At 42.7% G+C, this 15,459-nt stretch overlaps 1 protein-coding gene across 1 annotated transcript; it reads right to left on the bottom strand.

Moving 5' to 3' along the window:
• Positions 1 to 263: 263 nt before the first annotated feature.
• On the bottom strand, positions 264 to 15,228 carry LOC310775478 (uromodulin-like). Its single transcript, XM_083635632.1, has 12 exons — positions 15,208 to 15,228; positions 15,005 to 15,101; positions 13,687 to 13,711; positions 11,117 to 11,252; positions 10,079 to 10,740; positions 9,323 to 9,907; positions 7,932 to 8,140; positions 7,124 to 7,272; positions 6,498 to 6,740; positions 5,199 to 5,361; positions 1,991 to 2,066; positions 264 to 1,540 (listed from the first exon to the last, which is right to left on the bottom strand). The coding sequence occupies exons 2-12, from the start codon at positions 15,068 to 15,070 to the stop codon at positions 1,521 to 1,523; spliced, it is 2,334 nt and encodes a 777-aa protein (XP_083491758.1). The 5' UTR covers positions 15,071 to 15,101; positions 15,208 to 15,228; the 3' UTR covers positions 264 to 1,520.
• Between the last annotated feature and the right edge of the window lie 231 nt (positions 15,229 to 15,459).

Raw genomic sequence — 15,459 nt, 5'->3', positions numbered from 1 at the left:
TTTTACAGAAATGTATCTCACTGGCTGAAGTTGAGAATAAACGTTAAATGTTGTTTGCTCATTCACTTTTTTATATAAATCAAACATCACGTAGTGAATTCCTTTTGATTCCACAAAGGTCCCACAAAAGATACAAAGATGAAAAGGATTGTGGTTTAGAACTAAAATAGAGTTGCTAGTGAGCTAAAACAGATCCAATATACAGTATGATATACAGTATTATACATACATCGTAACAGAAACAACACGACAGGGTGTGATTTGATTGCTTGATTGATTGGTTTTATTTTGGATATAGAATAACAAAATCCAAGGGATTGACATGTAAAAGTGTAAACACTTATTTCCAACATGGTCCCTGGTCTTATAAAAACAGGACATACAGTAACACATAGCATCATATAAACCAGGGTTTCTCAACTGGTGGGTCGCGACCTTGAGGGGGTCGTAGACACCTGTGGGGGAAAAAAATCTAACAACCAAAATTATGTCTCGACTGTTTTAGAGAAAGAATTCAGATTTTTTTTAAATTGACCAGGTTAACTTGTTTAAAAAATATATAGGTCTGTAATTCAAGATAAGTCTGCCTTTTCATGACATTGGGTTTCTAGCCCTAGTTGCAATTTCGTTGCACCTTTTTTGTTTATTTCATGATTTTAACAGTGCATGAAGGCATTGTGCATTACTGCACTATTTTTTGTGAAATACATTTGAGTGGTATAAAAAAATCTGAAATTTGGGTCGCAACATAATGAGTAAGGAAAAATGTGGGTCCTGAGACTATAGACCAGTTGAAAACCACTGATATAAACAATACAGAACAGTCAAGGATAAAAAGAACAAGAGATATAAACCAACATAAGTTCAAAAAACATTTCAATGAAAGGCTCACACATTACTCTAGCTTACCCAGCAAGAATGTTTTCAAAAGGTTTCTAAAACCATTCAGAGAATTTGCAGAATTAATTTCATTAGGGATCTTGTTCCACTCCTCCCTCCCATATATAGGAATGTACTTCTCCCAACTTTTGCTTTTCAGATTGGGTAGTTTCAAGTTTGCCACACTAGCCTTCGTATTCAGGCTATGAGTGTCCTGAACAGACTGAAAGTACTTACTAAAATAATTAGGACAAAGGTCATGTAATATTTTATAGACCATGAGAAGTTTATAACGCTAATGTGCGTTCTTGGACTGAGGTTAATAAGGATGACCGTCATTAGTTTGTTTTGGGTTGTTTGGAGCCTGTCTTTACTCAGGTCATCCCAGTTTCTTTTTACATTTTCTGTCGTCTTATAATAAATGAATGAATTCATTCATGACAGATGTTAAGAAATACACAATGAATAGATAAAACCCATACACCAGTATTAAAATTGTCGAGGAATTAAACACAATAAAGTCCAGGACTTGTTTCCATTGTGGTCCTCGTACAGGTACAGCAAAGTGTTTATAATATGAATCAAAAGAAAATTAGATCAAAATAATATCAATACAAAGTGGGATGTGATTGTCTGCTGGCTCACTCGAGTGGCTTTTCCCCTAAAGATCCAGAAGAAAGAAAGACAGACAGACAGACAGACAGACAGAAAGAAAGACAGAAAGAAAGAAAGAAAGAAAGAAAGAAAGAAAGAAAGAAAGAAAGAAAGAAAGAAAGACAGACAGACAGACAGACAGACAGACAGACAGACAGAAAGAAAGAAAGAAATGTTATGGTTACTACAGACAATACCGAGACATCAACCCTGAACAATAGAGTACCACAGAGATGACGTATTTTTGTAGGCTTTATCCAGAAATTGCCGCCATTTGGTTCTTCAGTGCAAAAGTGAATGGGGTTTTAGAATGGGGATTTCACTTAAATGCATTATAACCACATACCTTATTTGATGCATTTAAGTGAAATCCCCATTCTAAAACCCCATTCACTTTTTTGCTGATGAACCCGGACTCATTCCTGTGATTCTCTAGCAGGCTGTGTTTCATACTCACAGGTGATTGGTCCGACGGTGAGGGGCTTGATGGGTGCAGATGTGGAAACAGAGCGACGCCCCCTTCTGGAGCAAACCTGTGGGGGGGGGGGGGGGGGGGGGGTGTTAACACAAACCAACCTAGGCCACAAAATAAAACATTGGCATGTTACAATTCTGCAAACCACTGATATGTTCAATATTAACTTTCTGAACCAAATAATATTATATTTAATATATTTCAACAAGTCTTCCAACCACAGGAGTGTTTCCAACATCAATTTGAAAATGTCAGTTAAAAATTTAAAACATCACAGCATTAATTTGATAATGTTGCGCAAATGATAACTTGGGTTATGTTTAGGCACGTAAAACAACTTGGTTAAGCTTAAGGTTTGGGTTAAATAACAACATTAAATGTGACTTGTGGTTGAAATGCAGACTTTGAACATGCTGGGACACGAACCCCCGGTGTAAAAGGCATACGCATATCCACCACCCCGACATTCCACTGTGCCATTGAAACCCACGTTGTGAAGCCCCCCGCAGCATGGGAATTGAACCAGGAACCTACGGCATTGGAGACGGACGCTCTAGCAAGGAGGCTAAAACCCACGGGCTCTAGCATCAGTCACTAGACCATCCCTCGAGTCTGAGAGGTTTATTCACTGCACAGCACAACCCACTGACTACCGTTACAATAGCGTTATTTACATGATATATCTAGAAATGTTGATATGACGCGTATTGGTTCACAAAGGTTCACGACACTCCATCCATGGATTGCAGAAATGTAACATGTCAACATTTTATTTTATTTTATTTATTAGAGTGTAGTCTGACTCAAACGCAGTAGGCTGCCAGTATAAACTCTGCCATTGTCCATTTCAGGTTCCCCTTCTGCTCCCGGTATCGGCGTGTTTTCAAAGTATGTGTCGCTATGTAGAAAACAACAACCTGCGAGTTAGCAACCTACATGCTTAAAATGGCAAGTTTATGTGTTACCGAATGAATGTGAGTATGCGAGTGGTAGCGAGTAATTTGGTTAAACTCCTAGTATAAAGGCCTGTTAACCAGCTCCGCCAAGGAAACTAGCTCTCTTAGTGGCAGGCCCGTAGACAGGGTTTAAGAAATACCGAGAGAAATACCGAGGTCCTTTTAACGCGGCGTGGGGGTCCAGGGGGGGCTTTTTCCCCCCCGGTTAGAAAACGTTGTCCATTTTAAAGTAAAATGCCAGGGTAGATCTATAAAGAACTACAGACATCATGTTAGATTAATATCGTTTTACTGTGCTGTTGCTTTACAATGATACAAAAAATAAATGTCTCCCCATATATATATTCTGCATACAGGTCACATGGCAGAATCCTGCTCAATTAAATACAATGGCCCATCTACACAAACATCACTTACTGTAACCAAGGTTAACTTTGAAGCAAATTAATATTAGGTTAATCAATGTGAAGTCACAATATTAGTTACATTGTTATTTTATCATTTACTTTGTAGTTCCTTTAACTAGTGAAATGGTGAACAGCCAATCAGAGTGGCGATAGCGCTGCTTGCTAGAGAGAGAGAGAGGAAAAGTAAAGCTGTGTCTTTCTTGCTCAGATGCACTTTGACAAGGAAGAGAGCCGTCGCAAATTGAATGTTGGAGAAGAGAAATTAAGACAAAAGAAGCAAGTTTGAGGAACTGTCAACCTTTATTTTTGCCCGTTTTTGGAAGATTTCGTGTTCACCTGCTGTCACCTTACTGGATTCCTGTTTTAGTGTTGAGTTTGAAGAAGGATTTGGCCAGGTTTATTGTGGGGATCGGTTGCTTGGTGTTGGCACACTGAGCTGGGGAAACCAGATGGCGAGCCACCCATAGGAGAGATGCATTGGACGGACGTCTTCTGCTGCAAGACCACTTCCAAGGATAAGGACTCTTGATTCATCATCTACCTGGATCGCGGTAGGATTAAAACATTCCGTATCGTGCTGCAACACGCAGTGAAGTTCATCGGACTGGTACAGGATTTAACAAGGACTGAGAACACACCTAAGAGTGATATTTGAGTTATTGATCATAACAGATCTGACTATTTTGTGTTTTGATTTTGATACTGTATTCACAGTGGTATTTTATTTTCCAATTTATTTTATGTTGAATGGGTAATGCCAATGGGTTGTATTACTGAAAACTACAACTAAAGTAGACTAAAATAGGCCTAACTGAGAAAATAACTTGAAATTGAGTTATACCTCAAAGGGAAAATAACCGTTCAAAGGGAACTAAATAACAACTTAAAGGATGAGTGGAAATTATCTCTTAAACTCAAATAGGTTTAAATCAAACTAAACTGAGATAAGAAGGGACATTTGCATATCTTTTACTTTGGCTTTTGGTTTCAAGGGGATTTCATTCTAATTCCTGTGTCTGTTAAATGTGTTTGTGGTACCAATCTATATGTATGTCTACTACTAAATGTTTCTATAAATAAGCCGGCAGTTCAAACTTATCCCCTGGTCTGTGGTCCGTTTTTCCTGGTTTATCCCTAGTTAATACTGCTCATCTGAACCTAGACCCTGGTCCTAGTTATCTGTAAATGTCTACAGTGCTACACATGGCAGAATACTGCTCAATTAAATACAATGGCCCATCTACAAAAACATCACTTACAGGGTAGTTACTTAGGCTACCCATTCACTTCAATAGAACTGTCTCCAAACTCTAGCCCCAATCTAGCCCCAATGCAAAATTTGAACGTTGTGGTGAGCTATGTCTCTTCCTTCTATAGCACACAGAGAGGAAGCAAATTGTTGCCGAGGTCATGACCTCGGTGTCCTCAATGGTAGCTACGGGCATGCGTAGTGGTTAGCGTGTGCCCTTTGGAAGTGGGATGTCGGTGCCGCTCCACCACTGGGCAAGCACTTAACATGGGTTGCTGCCAGGACTCTCAACACAACGTAGGCTACAGGCTACTCTTTTATGTGCTATTTTCTTATGCAGGGATTTAGACATTTGCTTCCAAAACAAGTCACCCCAAATGCTATTTTGCAAGGACACCGTCACTGGGCTTAGCCTCGCCCAAGATGATTGTGATTGGTTTAAAGAAATGTAAACAAGGCAGTGTGTTTTTTCCCCTATACTAGAATGAGCGTAGGTTGTGCCAGACTCTCTCCTGCGCTACTGCACTAGTGAAGTGTGGAGATAGTTTGGCCAAGCGAGACCAGGCTGTGTGACTCACCGGGGTGCAGGGGGCACTGTTGCGCTCACACATGCTGAGGCTGCAGTGCAGGAAGACGTCTCGGTCCTCTCCCCCATCGAACAGGAAGAGCAGGACAGAAAAACGAGCACGGGAGGAGGAGCCACTCTCATCCACTCTCACTTGTCGATTGTCACTGGGACACCTGCAGACAGACAGACAGACAGACAGACAGACAGACAGACAGACAGACAGACAGACAGGCATACAGACAGACAGACAGACAGACAGACAGACAGACAGACAGACAGACAGGCATACAGACAGACATCATCATTTTTCCATTCTCTTTGGGCACAAACATGATCCGAGGTTACATCACTGATGATGTGTTCAGGAGCATTCATGAGAAGTATTTTATCAATCAGTGGTTAAAGTATCTTGTAAAGTATCTTGTAGTACTGTTGCCTCATAGAAAGATACCCTCGTTAAAACCATCCTGATCATGTGACCTCATCAGCTTGCTGAAATGACAATGTAACCAGACCAATCAGGGACTGTGTCCTAGTTGATGATATAACCGGGCTAGTGTCCTCTAGAGAGAGAGTGGCGTCAGCGGAGGACCAAAATGCGAGACTCATTAGCCAATGAACAGCCAGGAATGGGTCTCGCGCTACTTTTGCATGCTAAAATAAAGCTGATATAGTACAATTTGATTCAAGGGGGGAAAACCCTTTCAGAGTACAACATAAACTGTGTATTTTTCTGCAACTCGACAGTGCTGCTTAATCCAGGACCTTACTTTCTGGAACTCTTGAGAGTAAAAAACTGGTCCATTGGAGTGAATGGACATGTCGGGACTCTTCTATCTATACGGCTCTGAACCGGGCCAGCTAGGAATGTGTCATAGTTGCCCACGTTGATTGGTGGAAGGAGTTGTCTGTCAAGGCTAGTCCTCCCACCCACTGAAATCAGTGTGTGACATGGAGCCGCCGGATATGTGGGTTGGTCTTTGTGTTGGGTTTTGGAGACAAACATCATTTGGACTCAATGATCGCAGCAAACACCGCTTGACCTTTTTGGACAAATTATATGTGTCCCATTCCCAAAGCCCCATTCTGTAGTTTTTCTAATTGGGGAAACTGTGCCCACATCTAAATGCTACACTTCCCTGTTTGTAGGTTCAGATATCAGCCTTATTTGACTGTTTCTGCTTGTCCTGATTCAGTCAAAAGAATAGCTCCAAATAACCCCAAAGTCACTGTGCCATCAAAATGATTAAAAAGCTGTTATATTAAGGTTAAAAAAGTTACATAATGGGGCTTTGAGAGGGAGACATACTTGTTGTGAATGAGAGAGTATCTGATAGGATCATCAGGGTTGGAGGAGTGAGTGGCATAGCAGTCCTCCAGGACGACCACAAAGCTGGGGTCGCTTTCGTCCACGGACACGCCCACGTACAGCGGGTCACCCAGGGGCAGAGAGACCCGGCCGGGCGGGTATGGCTCGATGTAGCCCGAGGTCCGGAACAGAGACATGGAGGCGCTGGCTTTGGTACCCGAGCCAGAAACACCACCTGAGAGGCTGCCAAGAAAACACAAGACTTAAAAAATTATTTTCCTAATTAGTTAGTGGCAGATGGACAGTCCTGCTAACAAACAAACGCCACCAAAAACATAAACTCCTTGGCGGAGTAATAATCTGGTTTTACTTTGTGTGTGCACTTTATTTTGAAAGATCAGACCTAAAACTGTTCTGTTTTCTAAAATGTAACTTTCCTCTGAGTACATTTTGTATGCAGAGCTACTTTTTACTTTTAAGTAGGCTTTTACACCAGTATCATAATATCAACAACGTAACAGTACTTCTATTTGAGTAGTAGGATATTCGAGTAGGCTCTTTCCACCACTGAGTATTTTAAAGTGTGTCGTCACAGTCATGAACAGAAATGAGAAAAGACTTCTTACAGCAGGTAGGGTCTGACAGCCACATCCAGGCTGGTGTTGCTGTGCAGGGGATAGGCACAGGAGAAGGGGACTCTGACAGGGAGGGCCCAGGACAGGTTTACAGAGTAGACAAATAAACTGTTGGAGTAGATCACATGGCTGCTGTTGGTCTGAAACACAGAGGTGGATTGAATGATCAGTTAACTAAAGGATCGGGTCAGCTAGAGACTCAGCCACAAGCAGCAGGGTGGCCAAGTGTTGTTTAGAGAAACCTGAGTAGGTTCATACTAGGGTAGGGTCATTTTGCCATTACAGTCAATACAAATGCACTTTTTTGCAGCCATAGACTGTATAAACTGTATAGAATCCACCCATCCAGGTGTCATGAATGGTGAAATTAGCTATAGAGACCAAAAGTTATTTATTTATTTATAACCCTGAACTCTGACCTCCCTGCAGGCGAGTGAGTGAAAAGCTTCCCTATGAGGATCAATATTAGTAGTTAATAATAATAATAATTAAGTTAATAATGAACGCTGCAGGAATAAACAATACAATTAAAATACATTAGAATGCCATAAATCATATGGTTAATCTAGTGCGTAACTGTACGCTCACTGTTGCCCAACCTGGCAGAATAGAATAGAACAAAACAAAATAGAACAGAATAGAATAGAATAGAATAGAATAGAACAGAACAGAATAGAATAGAATAGAACAGAACAGAATAGAATAGAATAGAATAGAATAGAATAGAATAGAATAGAATAGAACAGAACCGAACCGGCTTCCAAAACACTCAGATAGCAGGTAGTGGTCAGATTTTCACCGTCAGAGTGTTTCCACACACGCCCGCCCGGCGCTCCACTCCATACCACGCCTTCCCGTGTTGCACGCTGGCGTTGGAGCAGCGGATGTCTGCCAGGTGAGCGGAGAGCGCGTTCAGGTCAGAAGACGCCAGCTCAGCCACAGACACAGCTATCTGGAGCCGCTCACGCCCACACACCACCTGAGCTGCCTGCAGTGCAGGGCGCGGCACTACAAACAGACATATGAGGTCAACAAAGAAGGGGGGAGTGGGAGAGAAACAGGAAAATATGATAAGTGAGACCAAAGTCAGACCAAAGTGACAGCAGATCCTTAAACACTGACTTACAGTATTTATTTTGTGTATATTTTGTGTAAATTTTGTCTGCAAGGAGCTATCTGCTCTCTTGGTCAGTGGAGCACTTTTTGGTTGGAATCTGGTTGCAGTTGGTTAGAGCTCAACTTTTTCTCTTCCTTCAACACTAAACCTGCTTGATCCTCTCCTCCTGCTCGCTGTCTGAATCTCTGCAAACTCATTGAACAGAGCTTTGTGCAGCTGAGAAGAAATGGAGAAAATCGTAGCACCCTGACGATCTCTCTGCTGACCACCTCCTCCTCTCCAACTTCACATCTGCTGTGTCGACAGCAAAGACTTCCTTCTTCATCTCTGAAATCCACTCTTCTGCCTCCAACTCAGTAAACTGTTTTACACCTTCTCCTCCCTTCTCAACCCCCCTTCCCTCTCAGCTGATCATTTTGTCACCTACTTTGCTAAGAAGGTGGATGAAATCAGCTCTTCCTTCCATCATCCAGCCACTAACAACACTATTTCTTACTCCAAACCTGCTTCTCTGCCCCCTGTCCCTGGGCTTGCTTCCTTCTCTCCCCTCTCCCCTGAATATGTCCTTAAACATGTCAGGTCTAACCGAGCCACGTCTTGCCCCCTTGATCTTATCCCTTCCTCCCTTCTCCAAACCATCTCCACCAACATCTTCCTCACTACCCTTATCAATTATTCTCTGTCCTCTGGTCTTGTTCCTGCATCTCCACACGTCTCAAAGACATCAGTGCCTGGATGTCTGCCCACATCTTGAAAAGACAAGAGCTATTCTTCCTCCCGGGGAAAGATCGCTCTCTCAGAGACCTCTCCAGCCCCATAACTAATTTCCTGCAACCACATCCACTTAAACTCATTTGAAAATAGAGCTGTCATTAACTAATGGGGCTTTTTATGTTGTCTTTTATTGTAGGTCACTTATAGAATATAACTAAAGGCGTCAGGGGAAACAATAGGGAGTAGAATGCAGCAGGACGAGTCTATTCGCCACTAGCCTATCTTTTGAAACCTGTTGAGGCAAGCTAGGTTGGGCCTCCTGTCGGGAGACAACAGTAATTTGTGCAGCTTGTATTTACCTTCACAGACAACACCAGCATCCTCTTGGTGACTGCAGTTGTGGGATCCAAACCGTTGGTGGCTGCACTCTGTGAGCTTTGATTCTACACCTGAGCACCTGACATCACCGAGCCAGACGGGCCCTGTGCCTTGTCCAAAACGTGCTCTCTGTGGGGCTGCCAGGATCCTGCCACAGCCCAGCTGTCTACACACCACCTGGCCATCAAGCTGGTCCCAGTCACCATCACACACCGTCCCCCACTGTCCCTGGTGGAAGACCTCCACTCTGCCAGAGCACGAGCTGTTCCCCCCATCAGCCAGGCGGACCTGCCCCTCCGCCGCTGTGCTGTTGTCTGCTGCTGCTGCCGTGCTGCTGGGAGTGGCTGGTGGTCGTGAAGTCGTTGGCAGCGTTGTTGTTGGAGGTGAGGAAGTTGTTGTTGTTGGAGGTGAGGAAGTTGTTGTTGTTGGAGGTGGGGGAGTTGGAGGTGAGGAAGTTGTTGTTGTTGGAGGTGAGGAAGTTGTTGTTGTTGGAGGTGAGGAAGTTGTTGTTGTTGGAGGTGGGGGAGGTGTTGGAGGTGGGGGAGGTGGGGCGAGAGGATCCACTTCTATTCAAAATGAAAAACAAGCAGTGCAACAATTAATGCGTCACAGTTGACAAGTGTTCATACAGTTCAGAGCGAGAACAATTTCTACAGTGGTTTTGGATATGGAATAGATATGATGCATTTTCTTGTAACATTAAAATTATTAGGTAAATATTTGCATTGGGTTGATACCTGCACAGTAACCAACATGGCACCAAGTAGGCGCCACAAGCTTGTAGACATAGTAGTGTCCAGAACAGTATTTGACATGGATAGGAGATGAGGCAAAATAGCAGCAGTCGCGGGCGCCCGAGTTGCTGCCCCAGTGGCCGCAGGCGCTGCGTTGTACAATCTCATCTGAAAGTGTGGGATGAGGCTCTGTTATCCATAGAGGAACGTGGAATCCACACATGTATTCAGCCACACAGCTCTCTGGTATACGAGCACTGCTTTGCCCCAGGTACAGGCGATACCAGCCTTGCCAGTCTTGCCAGCCGTCACACCGTACATCTATGTTATCATCTCTGTAATCGTAATATGTTGCACGCCAGGCGTCATTCAGTACACTGTAGTGGTCACACGGGTCTACACAGCGGAGGGCCCCATTGACATTGATGCAGTCTGTGCCTAATGGACAAGACCTGCCCTCACAGGAGAACTGAACCGATCTGGTGGATCTGACTTTGGAGGGAGGCAGCAGGCATTGGAAGGAGCCAGGCGTGTTGTAACAGAGGTGGGGGGGGCTGCAGGGTGGAGCAGGGAGCGAGCATTCGTCCACGTCCACACAGCCGCTCTCTGGAGACCAGCTGTAACCACGGCCGCAGCAGGAGGCGGAGTCACGGCAGAGCGTTGTACTGTAACAGGCAAAGGTGTGAACTCATCACATGATTTGAACTTGAGACAACAAAAATAATATTATTTAAAAAGTGTGCCACAAATCAATTCATTTCCTGAATCAACTAACATTCTATTCATTCCCAGCACGTCAACACTTCAGTCCCCAGATCCAATTTGTTTCAACAAATCTAACAGTATCCAATCAAGTCGCAGGAGTTTGCATACAAAAAACTATGTGGTGGTCAAATAAAAAAGAGTTGCAATAAAGCGTGCAGAATTGAAAGTTACAGATGGGGAGGACTTGTTTAGGACTCAAATCTCAAAATGTAGGACTCGAGACTTGACTTGGGCTTGAGTGCAAAGACCTGAGACAAAACAATGACTTGGTCCCACCTCTGGTTACAGGCGAGACCGTCGCCTTCAAAGCCGTTCTTACAGACACAAGACAAAGCCCGGCCACTGGAGGTGTGCGCCACAGTCACACAGCTGGCCTGGTCGTGACATTCATCACAGCTGAGGACCAGTGTTTCTGTGAAAAGTGCAAGAACAGTTTGATACATGACAACAGTTTGATACATGACAACAGTTTGATACATGACAACAGTTTGATACATGACAACAGTTTGATAAATGACAACAGTTTGATGCATGACAACAGTTTGATACATGACAACAATTTGATACATGCATTTGTGAATTTCCAATCGTTTTTCCAATGGAAATTGAGAGAACAAAAACAATAGGTTACATGCAAATGACATAAATGATGAGATGATGTGCTTAATAATTCATAAAGGTGAACATCACAGACAACCGTCAATTATTTGTGCTGTTATGGTTATTATTAGGTTAGTTACTCACTTCTACACTACGTAGCTTAGATTGTGTTACTTATGGACGGAAATATAGTGAAAATAGTTTATCCCCCCTTTTTGCTGAGGACCCCACTTTGAAAACAGGCTACAACTGTTGTGAGAAGCTGGTGAATTTTTGCACATTTTCAATGCAGGTTGATTAAACAATCTGGATTATTTAAACAAACAAATGAGATGGATTAAACAGCTGTCATCTGGTGCATTTTAGGCCCAAGAGAAACAGAGTTGATCTGGGAATAATTTCTGGCTGAGCAATGCAATGCACCTAAAAAAAAAGTAAGCTATTTACAGTTAGTTTGTCAGTAAAAGGTTTGATGAATAAATAAATCAAAACCACTCCACTACTGTACTGGTGACATTAGCTGTCGTAAAGACAGTGTAACCGCATGCAGCCGAGACGTTGCATATATCCCAGTGTTTGCGGAGATTTCAGCATCCGCGCGTACCGCGGCCGCCGGCTCTAAACTCGTGTTGGCTCGCGTAATGCAATGCAACGACTGTCTGGCTTGTGAGCTAACTTACTGCTTGATAAAAAATAAATAAAAAGAAGACGGGGAAAATATAATATGCTGCTACTGTCGTGTAAATCTATAGATTACTGTCAGGTCATCACAGCAAAGTGGAATTTTGATGTCATCACTTCCTATTAGTGAGCTGGATTCAGTGTTGAGAGACTCATTCATCATTGGACAATACAATGTCAATCTTACCGATCTATCCAATCAACAACCAATACGGTTGAATAAATTAATTGATTGGTAGTGATTGGTGAGGGCTGTTGAGGCTTCACTGTTCCCTGTGAATTGCATTTGTTTTTCAACCAATCATAGATAAGTATGAGATAAATGACCAAGGAAATGAAACGCCCTCAGGGGTAATGTGGGGCACGACAGACAGTGAGGGACAGTGCCAGTGGGGCACAGACTGTCTGCATGCCGCTCCATCAGTGCCCTACAGGTGTCACTGTCGAAGCACATGAATACCATGCATTTTATTAAGGAAAAACACATTTGATTAAAATTTTATAAAAAAAAATATATATATTAAATAAAGTCCCCCATCTCTTCTAAAAAATAAGGGCGGCTCATCCTCCCTACATGCACTACATTAATAACCTCCGCTAATAGCCTATGTGCATTGTCCAACAAGTTTTCTCAATTCATTTCCCTCTTTGCGATGTGATAAAAGTTTCTCAGTGAGTTATAGTTGATTGCCTCACTGAATTATCTGCTAATACCCAATTTTAGCAGCAGAATTTGATGTCCTGGCGTGGCAAGGCTGTGCGTAATGACATATCCAAAAGGAATTTTACTCTGCGCTGCGATGAATAATGACATCATCACACAACAGTCTAAACCTAATGTTAATTTAAAATGAGATATTCCTCTAAATCTGGCTTCAAACGGCCACAATTTGAGGAAATAAATGTAGGGGGACCCTATAGCTCTCTGGCTATAACTCGAACCAGGGGTAAGGGTACCCCCCAAAGTGCACATATATTACGTTGCATTACATCATAAAGCCGACACCTTCATCCAAAGTGACTTACAATAGCACATTTTGTCAACAGTCAACAATCAACTGTGCAACTTAGAGGCCATTTACACCTGGCATTAACATGCGTTTTCTGCCATCAGCTTGCAATCAGATTGTGCTTGACCACTTGATGATCCACTTGGATGCATTGTGTACACACTGAACACAAGTGTATATGCAATGTGTCCTCTCAATCTGGATACAGCAACTGTATGCGGATTGAGAGGACACCCATTTTGTGTGACCAAATTGCCATCAGATTGCAATCTGATCACCCAAAACGCATGTTCACGCCAAGTATAAATTAAATCAGGCTAATGTGGTCAAGCACAATCTGATTGCAATCTGATGGCATGTTAATTCCAGGTGTAAATGGCCTCATTGTCTATGTCAGCTAAGACTTCTGAAAAGGAATATAGTAACATTTGTAGAAACTAGGAATCACATAAAACCTTGAATGATTACTAATTGAAATTTGTTCTGGGTCGGACCACAGATTGACTGGACAAACAGGAAAATGAAAAATCTCTGATATCTGTTCGTTCAACTCACCTGGATCGTCATCACTAGTTGCATCCTGCAGCACAAAGCATTGAAACCATTTGTTTAGTCATGACATCAGATATGACAGCTGCAGTGCAGCAGATACACATGTGTGATGACATCAGATATGACAGCTGCAGTGCAGCAGATACACATGTGTGATGACATCATGTGTGATGACATAATGTGTGATGATGACATCTGAAAACCCAGTGAACCTGTGATGCAACTCACTCGCCAGAATGAAACATTGACATTTGACATGTCTGCACTCTGCAAACCAGGATATAATCTCAATGTGAATTTTAAACAAAGCATCGGCCTTTGATGGGGCGGGTGTAGCTCAGGAGGTAGAGCGGGTCGTCCACTAATCGCTTTGGATAAAAGAGGTCGGCGGTTGGATTCCCGCCTCCTCCAGTCTGCATGTCAAAGTGTCCTTGGGCAAGACACTGAACCCCAAATTGCTCCCGTTGGTGTGCCAGCACCCTGCGTGGTAACCTGCCGCCATCGGTGTGTGAATGGGTGAATGTACCTACTGACTGTAAATCGCTTTGGATAAAAGCGCTATATAAATGCAGGCCATTTACCATTTACCATTTACCTTTTACGTGTCTAAAACATGGCATTCAGAGCCTTTTAACTTATTTTAACTTACTGTGAATTGGGTTTAAATAAACAAAAATGTATTTCTATTTTATCTTTTAATGGATTAAATTAAAATAAATGGGAGTGAATGTGAGATTGATTGATTTTGGAGACAGTGAGACATTATTTTCATTAGTTTAATTTTATTTTATTACATGATATGAGGAATACAACTGACAGAACTGTCTTTAGGTAGTCTGTTTCTGCCCGTCGGACATTCCTTGACACAAACCTAAACTAAGCCTGACCGTTAGCCTGGTCCAGAGCGGCTAGTTCGGCATACGTTACCATGGTTACTGAGTGGGGAATCTCCACTCAGTAACCATGGTAAGGGATACATAAATAAGCCAGGATGATGGAACAGAAAATGAGCCAGGCTTATCGAGAAGCCATGCTAGTTCGGAGCTGAGCTGGGATTGAGAATGTCAGATAAGCAGGTAGATGGAACGGAATGCTCACTTAAATGAACAAGGCTTATCGAAATGAGCCAGGCTTTTCCTATATAGCCGGCTTGATGGAATACCCCTTGGTTATATTATAACCTTTGATATACATGTATCTAGAAACATGATATTTTTGGTTCACAAACGTTGACATTCTATGTATCCGTGGATTGCAGAAATGTACAATGTCAATGTTTTATTCTGGTGAGCAGGCTGAGTGGTCAGAGGGTCAAGCTTACCGGAGGAGCGGAGAAGACTGTCCTGCTCATCAATGACAGAAGGAGGATGGGGAGAACTGGAGTCATGATGAAGGCTCTCTCCTGTCGAACTTCAAATCTGGAATACAGTAAAAATCAGAGCATTGTCAGCAGCAGCTGTTCAGTCAAAGTTAAGTAACAAGTCAATAAATGGACACCTGTGTATCAGAGTCTTTGAAACTCACCTGTCAGATGACTGATGCTGGATGCTGCAGGTGTTCCGCTCATTTGCTTTTTATACACAGCCAACACAGGGCGTGGAAAATGATCTCACAACCTCTGTCAACCAAATACGTTACGGTTTGAACATTATGAATTTTCACACTGCCATCAGTTTGTGAATGTTGGCACGTGTTGTAAAGTGCTTTGAGTGGTCGGTAGACGAGAAAAGCAGTATATCAATGCAATCCATTTAACATGATAAAATCTGTGCTATC

The sequence above is a fragment of the Poromitra crassiceps genome (assembly GCF_964638095.1).
Source record: "Poromitra crassiceps genome assembly, chromosome: 4".
In the NCBI taxonomy this organism is placed as follows: Eukaryota; Metazoa; Chordata; class Actinopteri; order Beryciformes; family Melamphaidae; genus Poromitra; species Poromitra crassiceps.
Note: the sequence above shows the minus strand (reverse complement) of the source record. Positions and strands in the feature narration are given on the sequence as shown.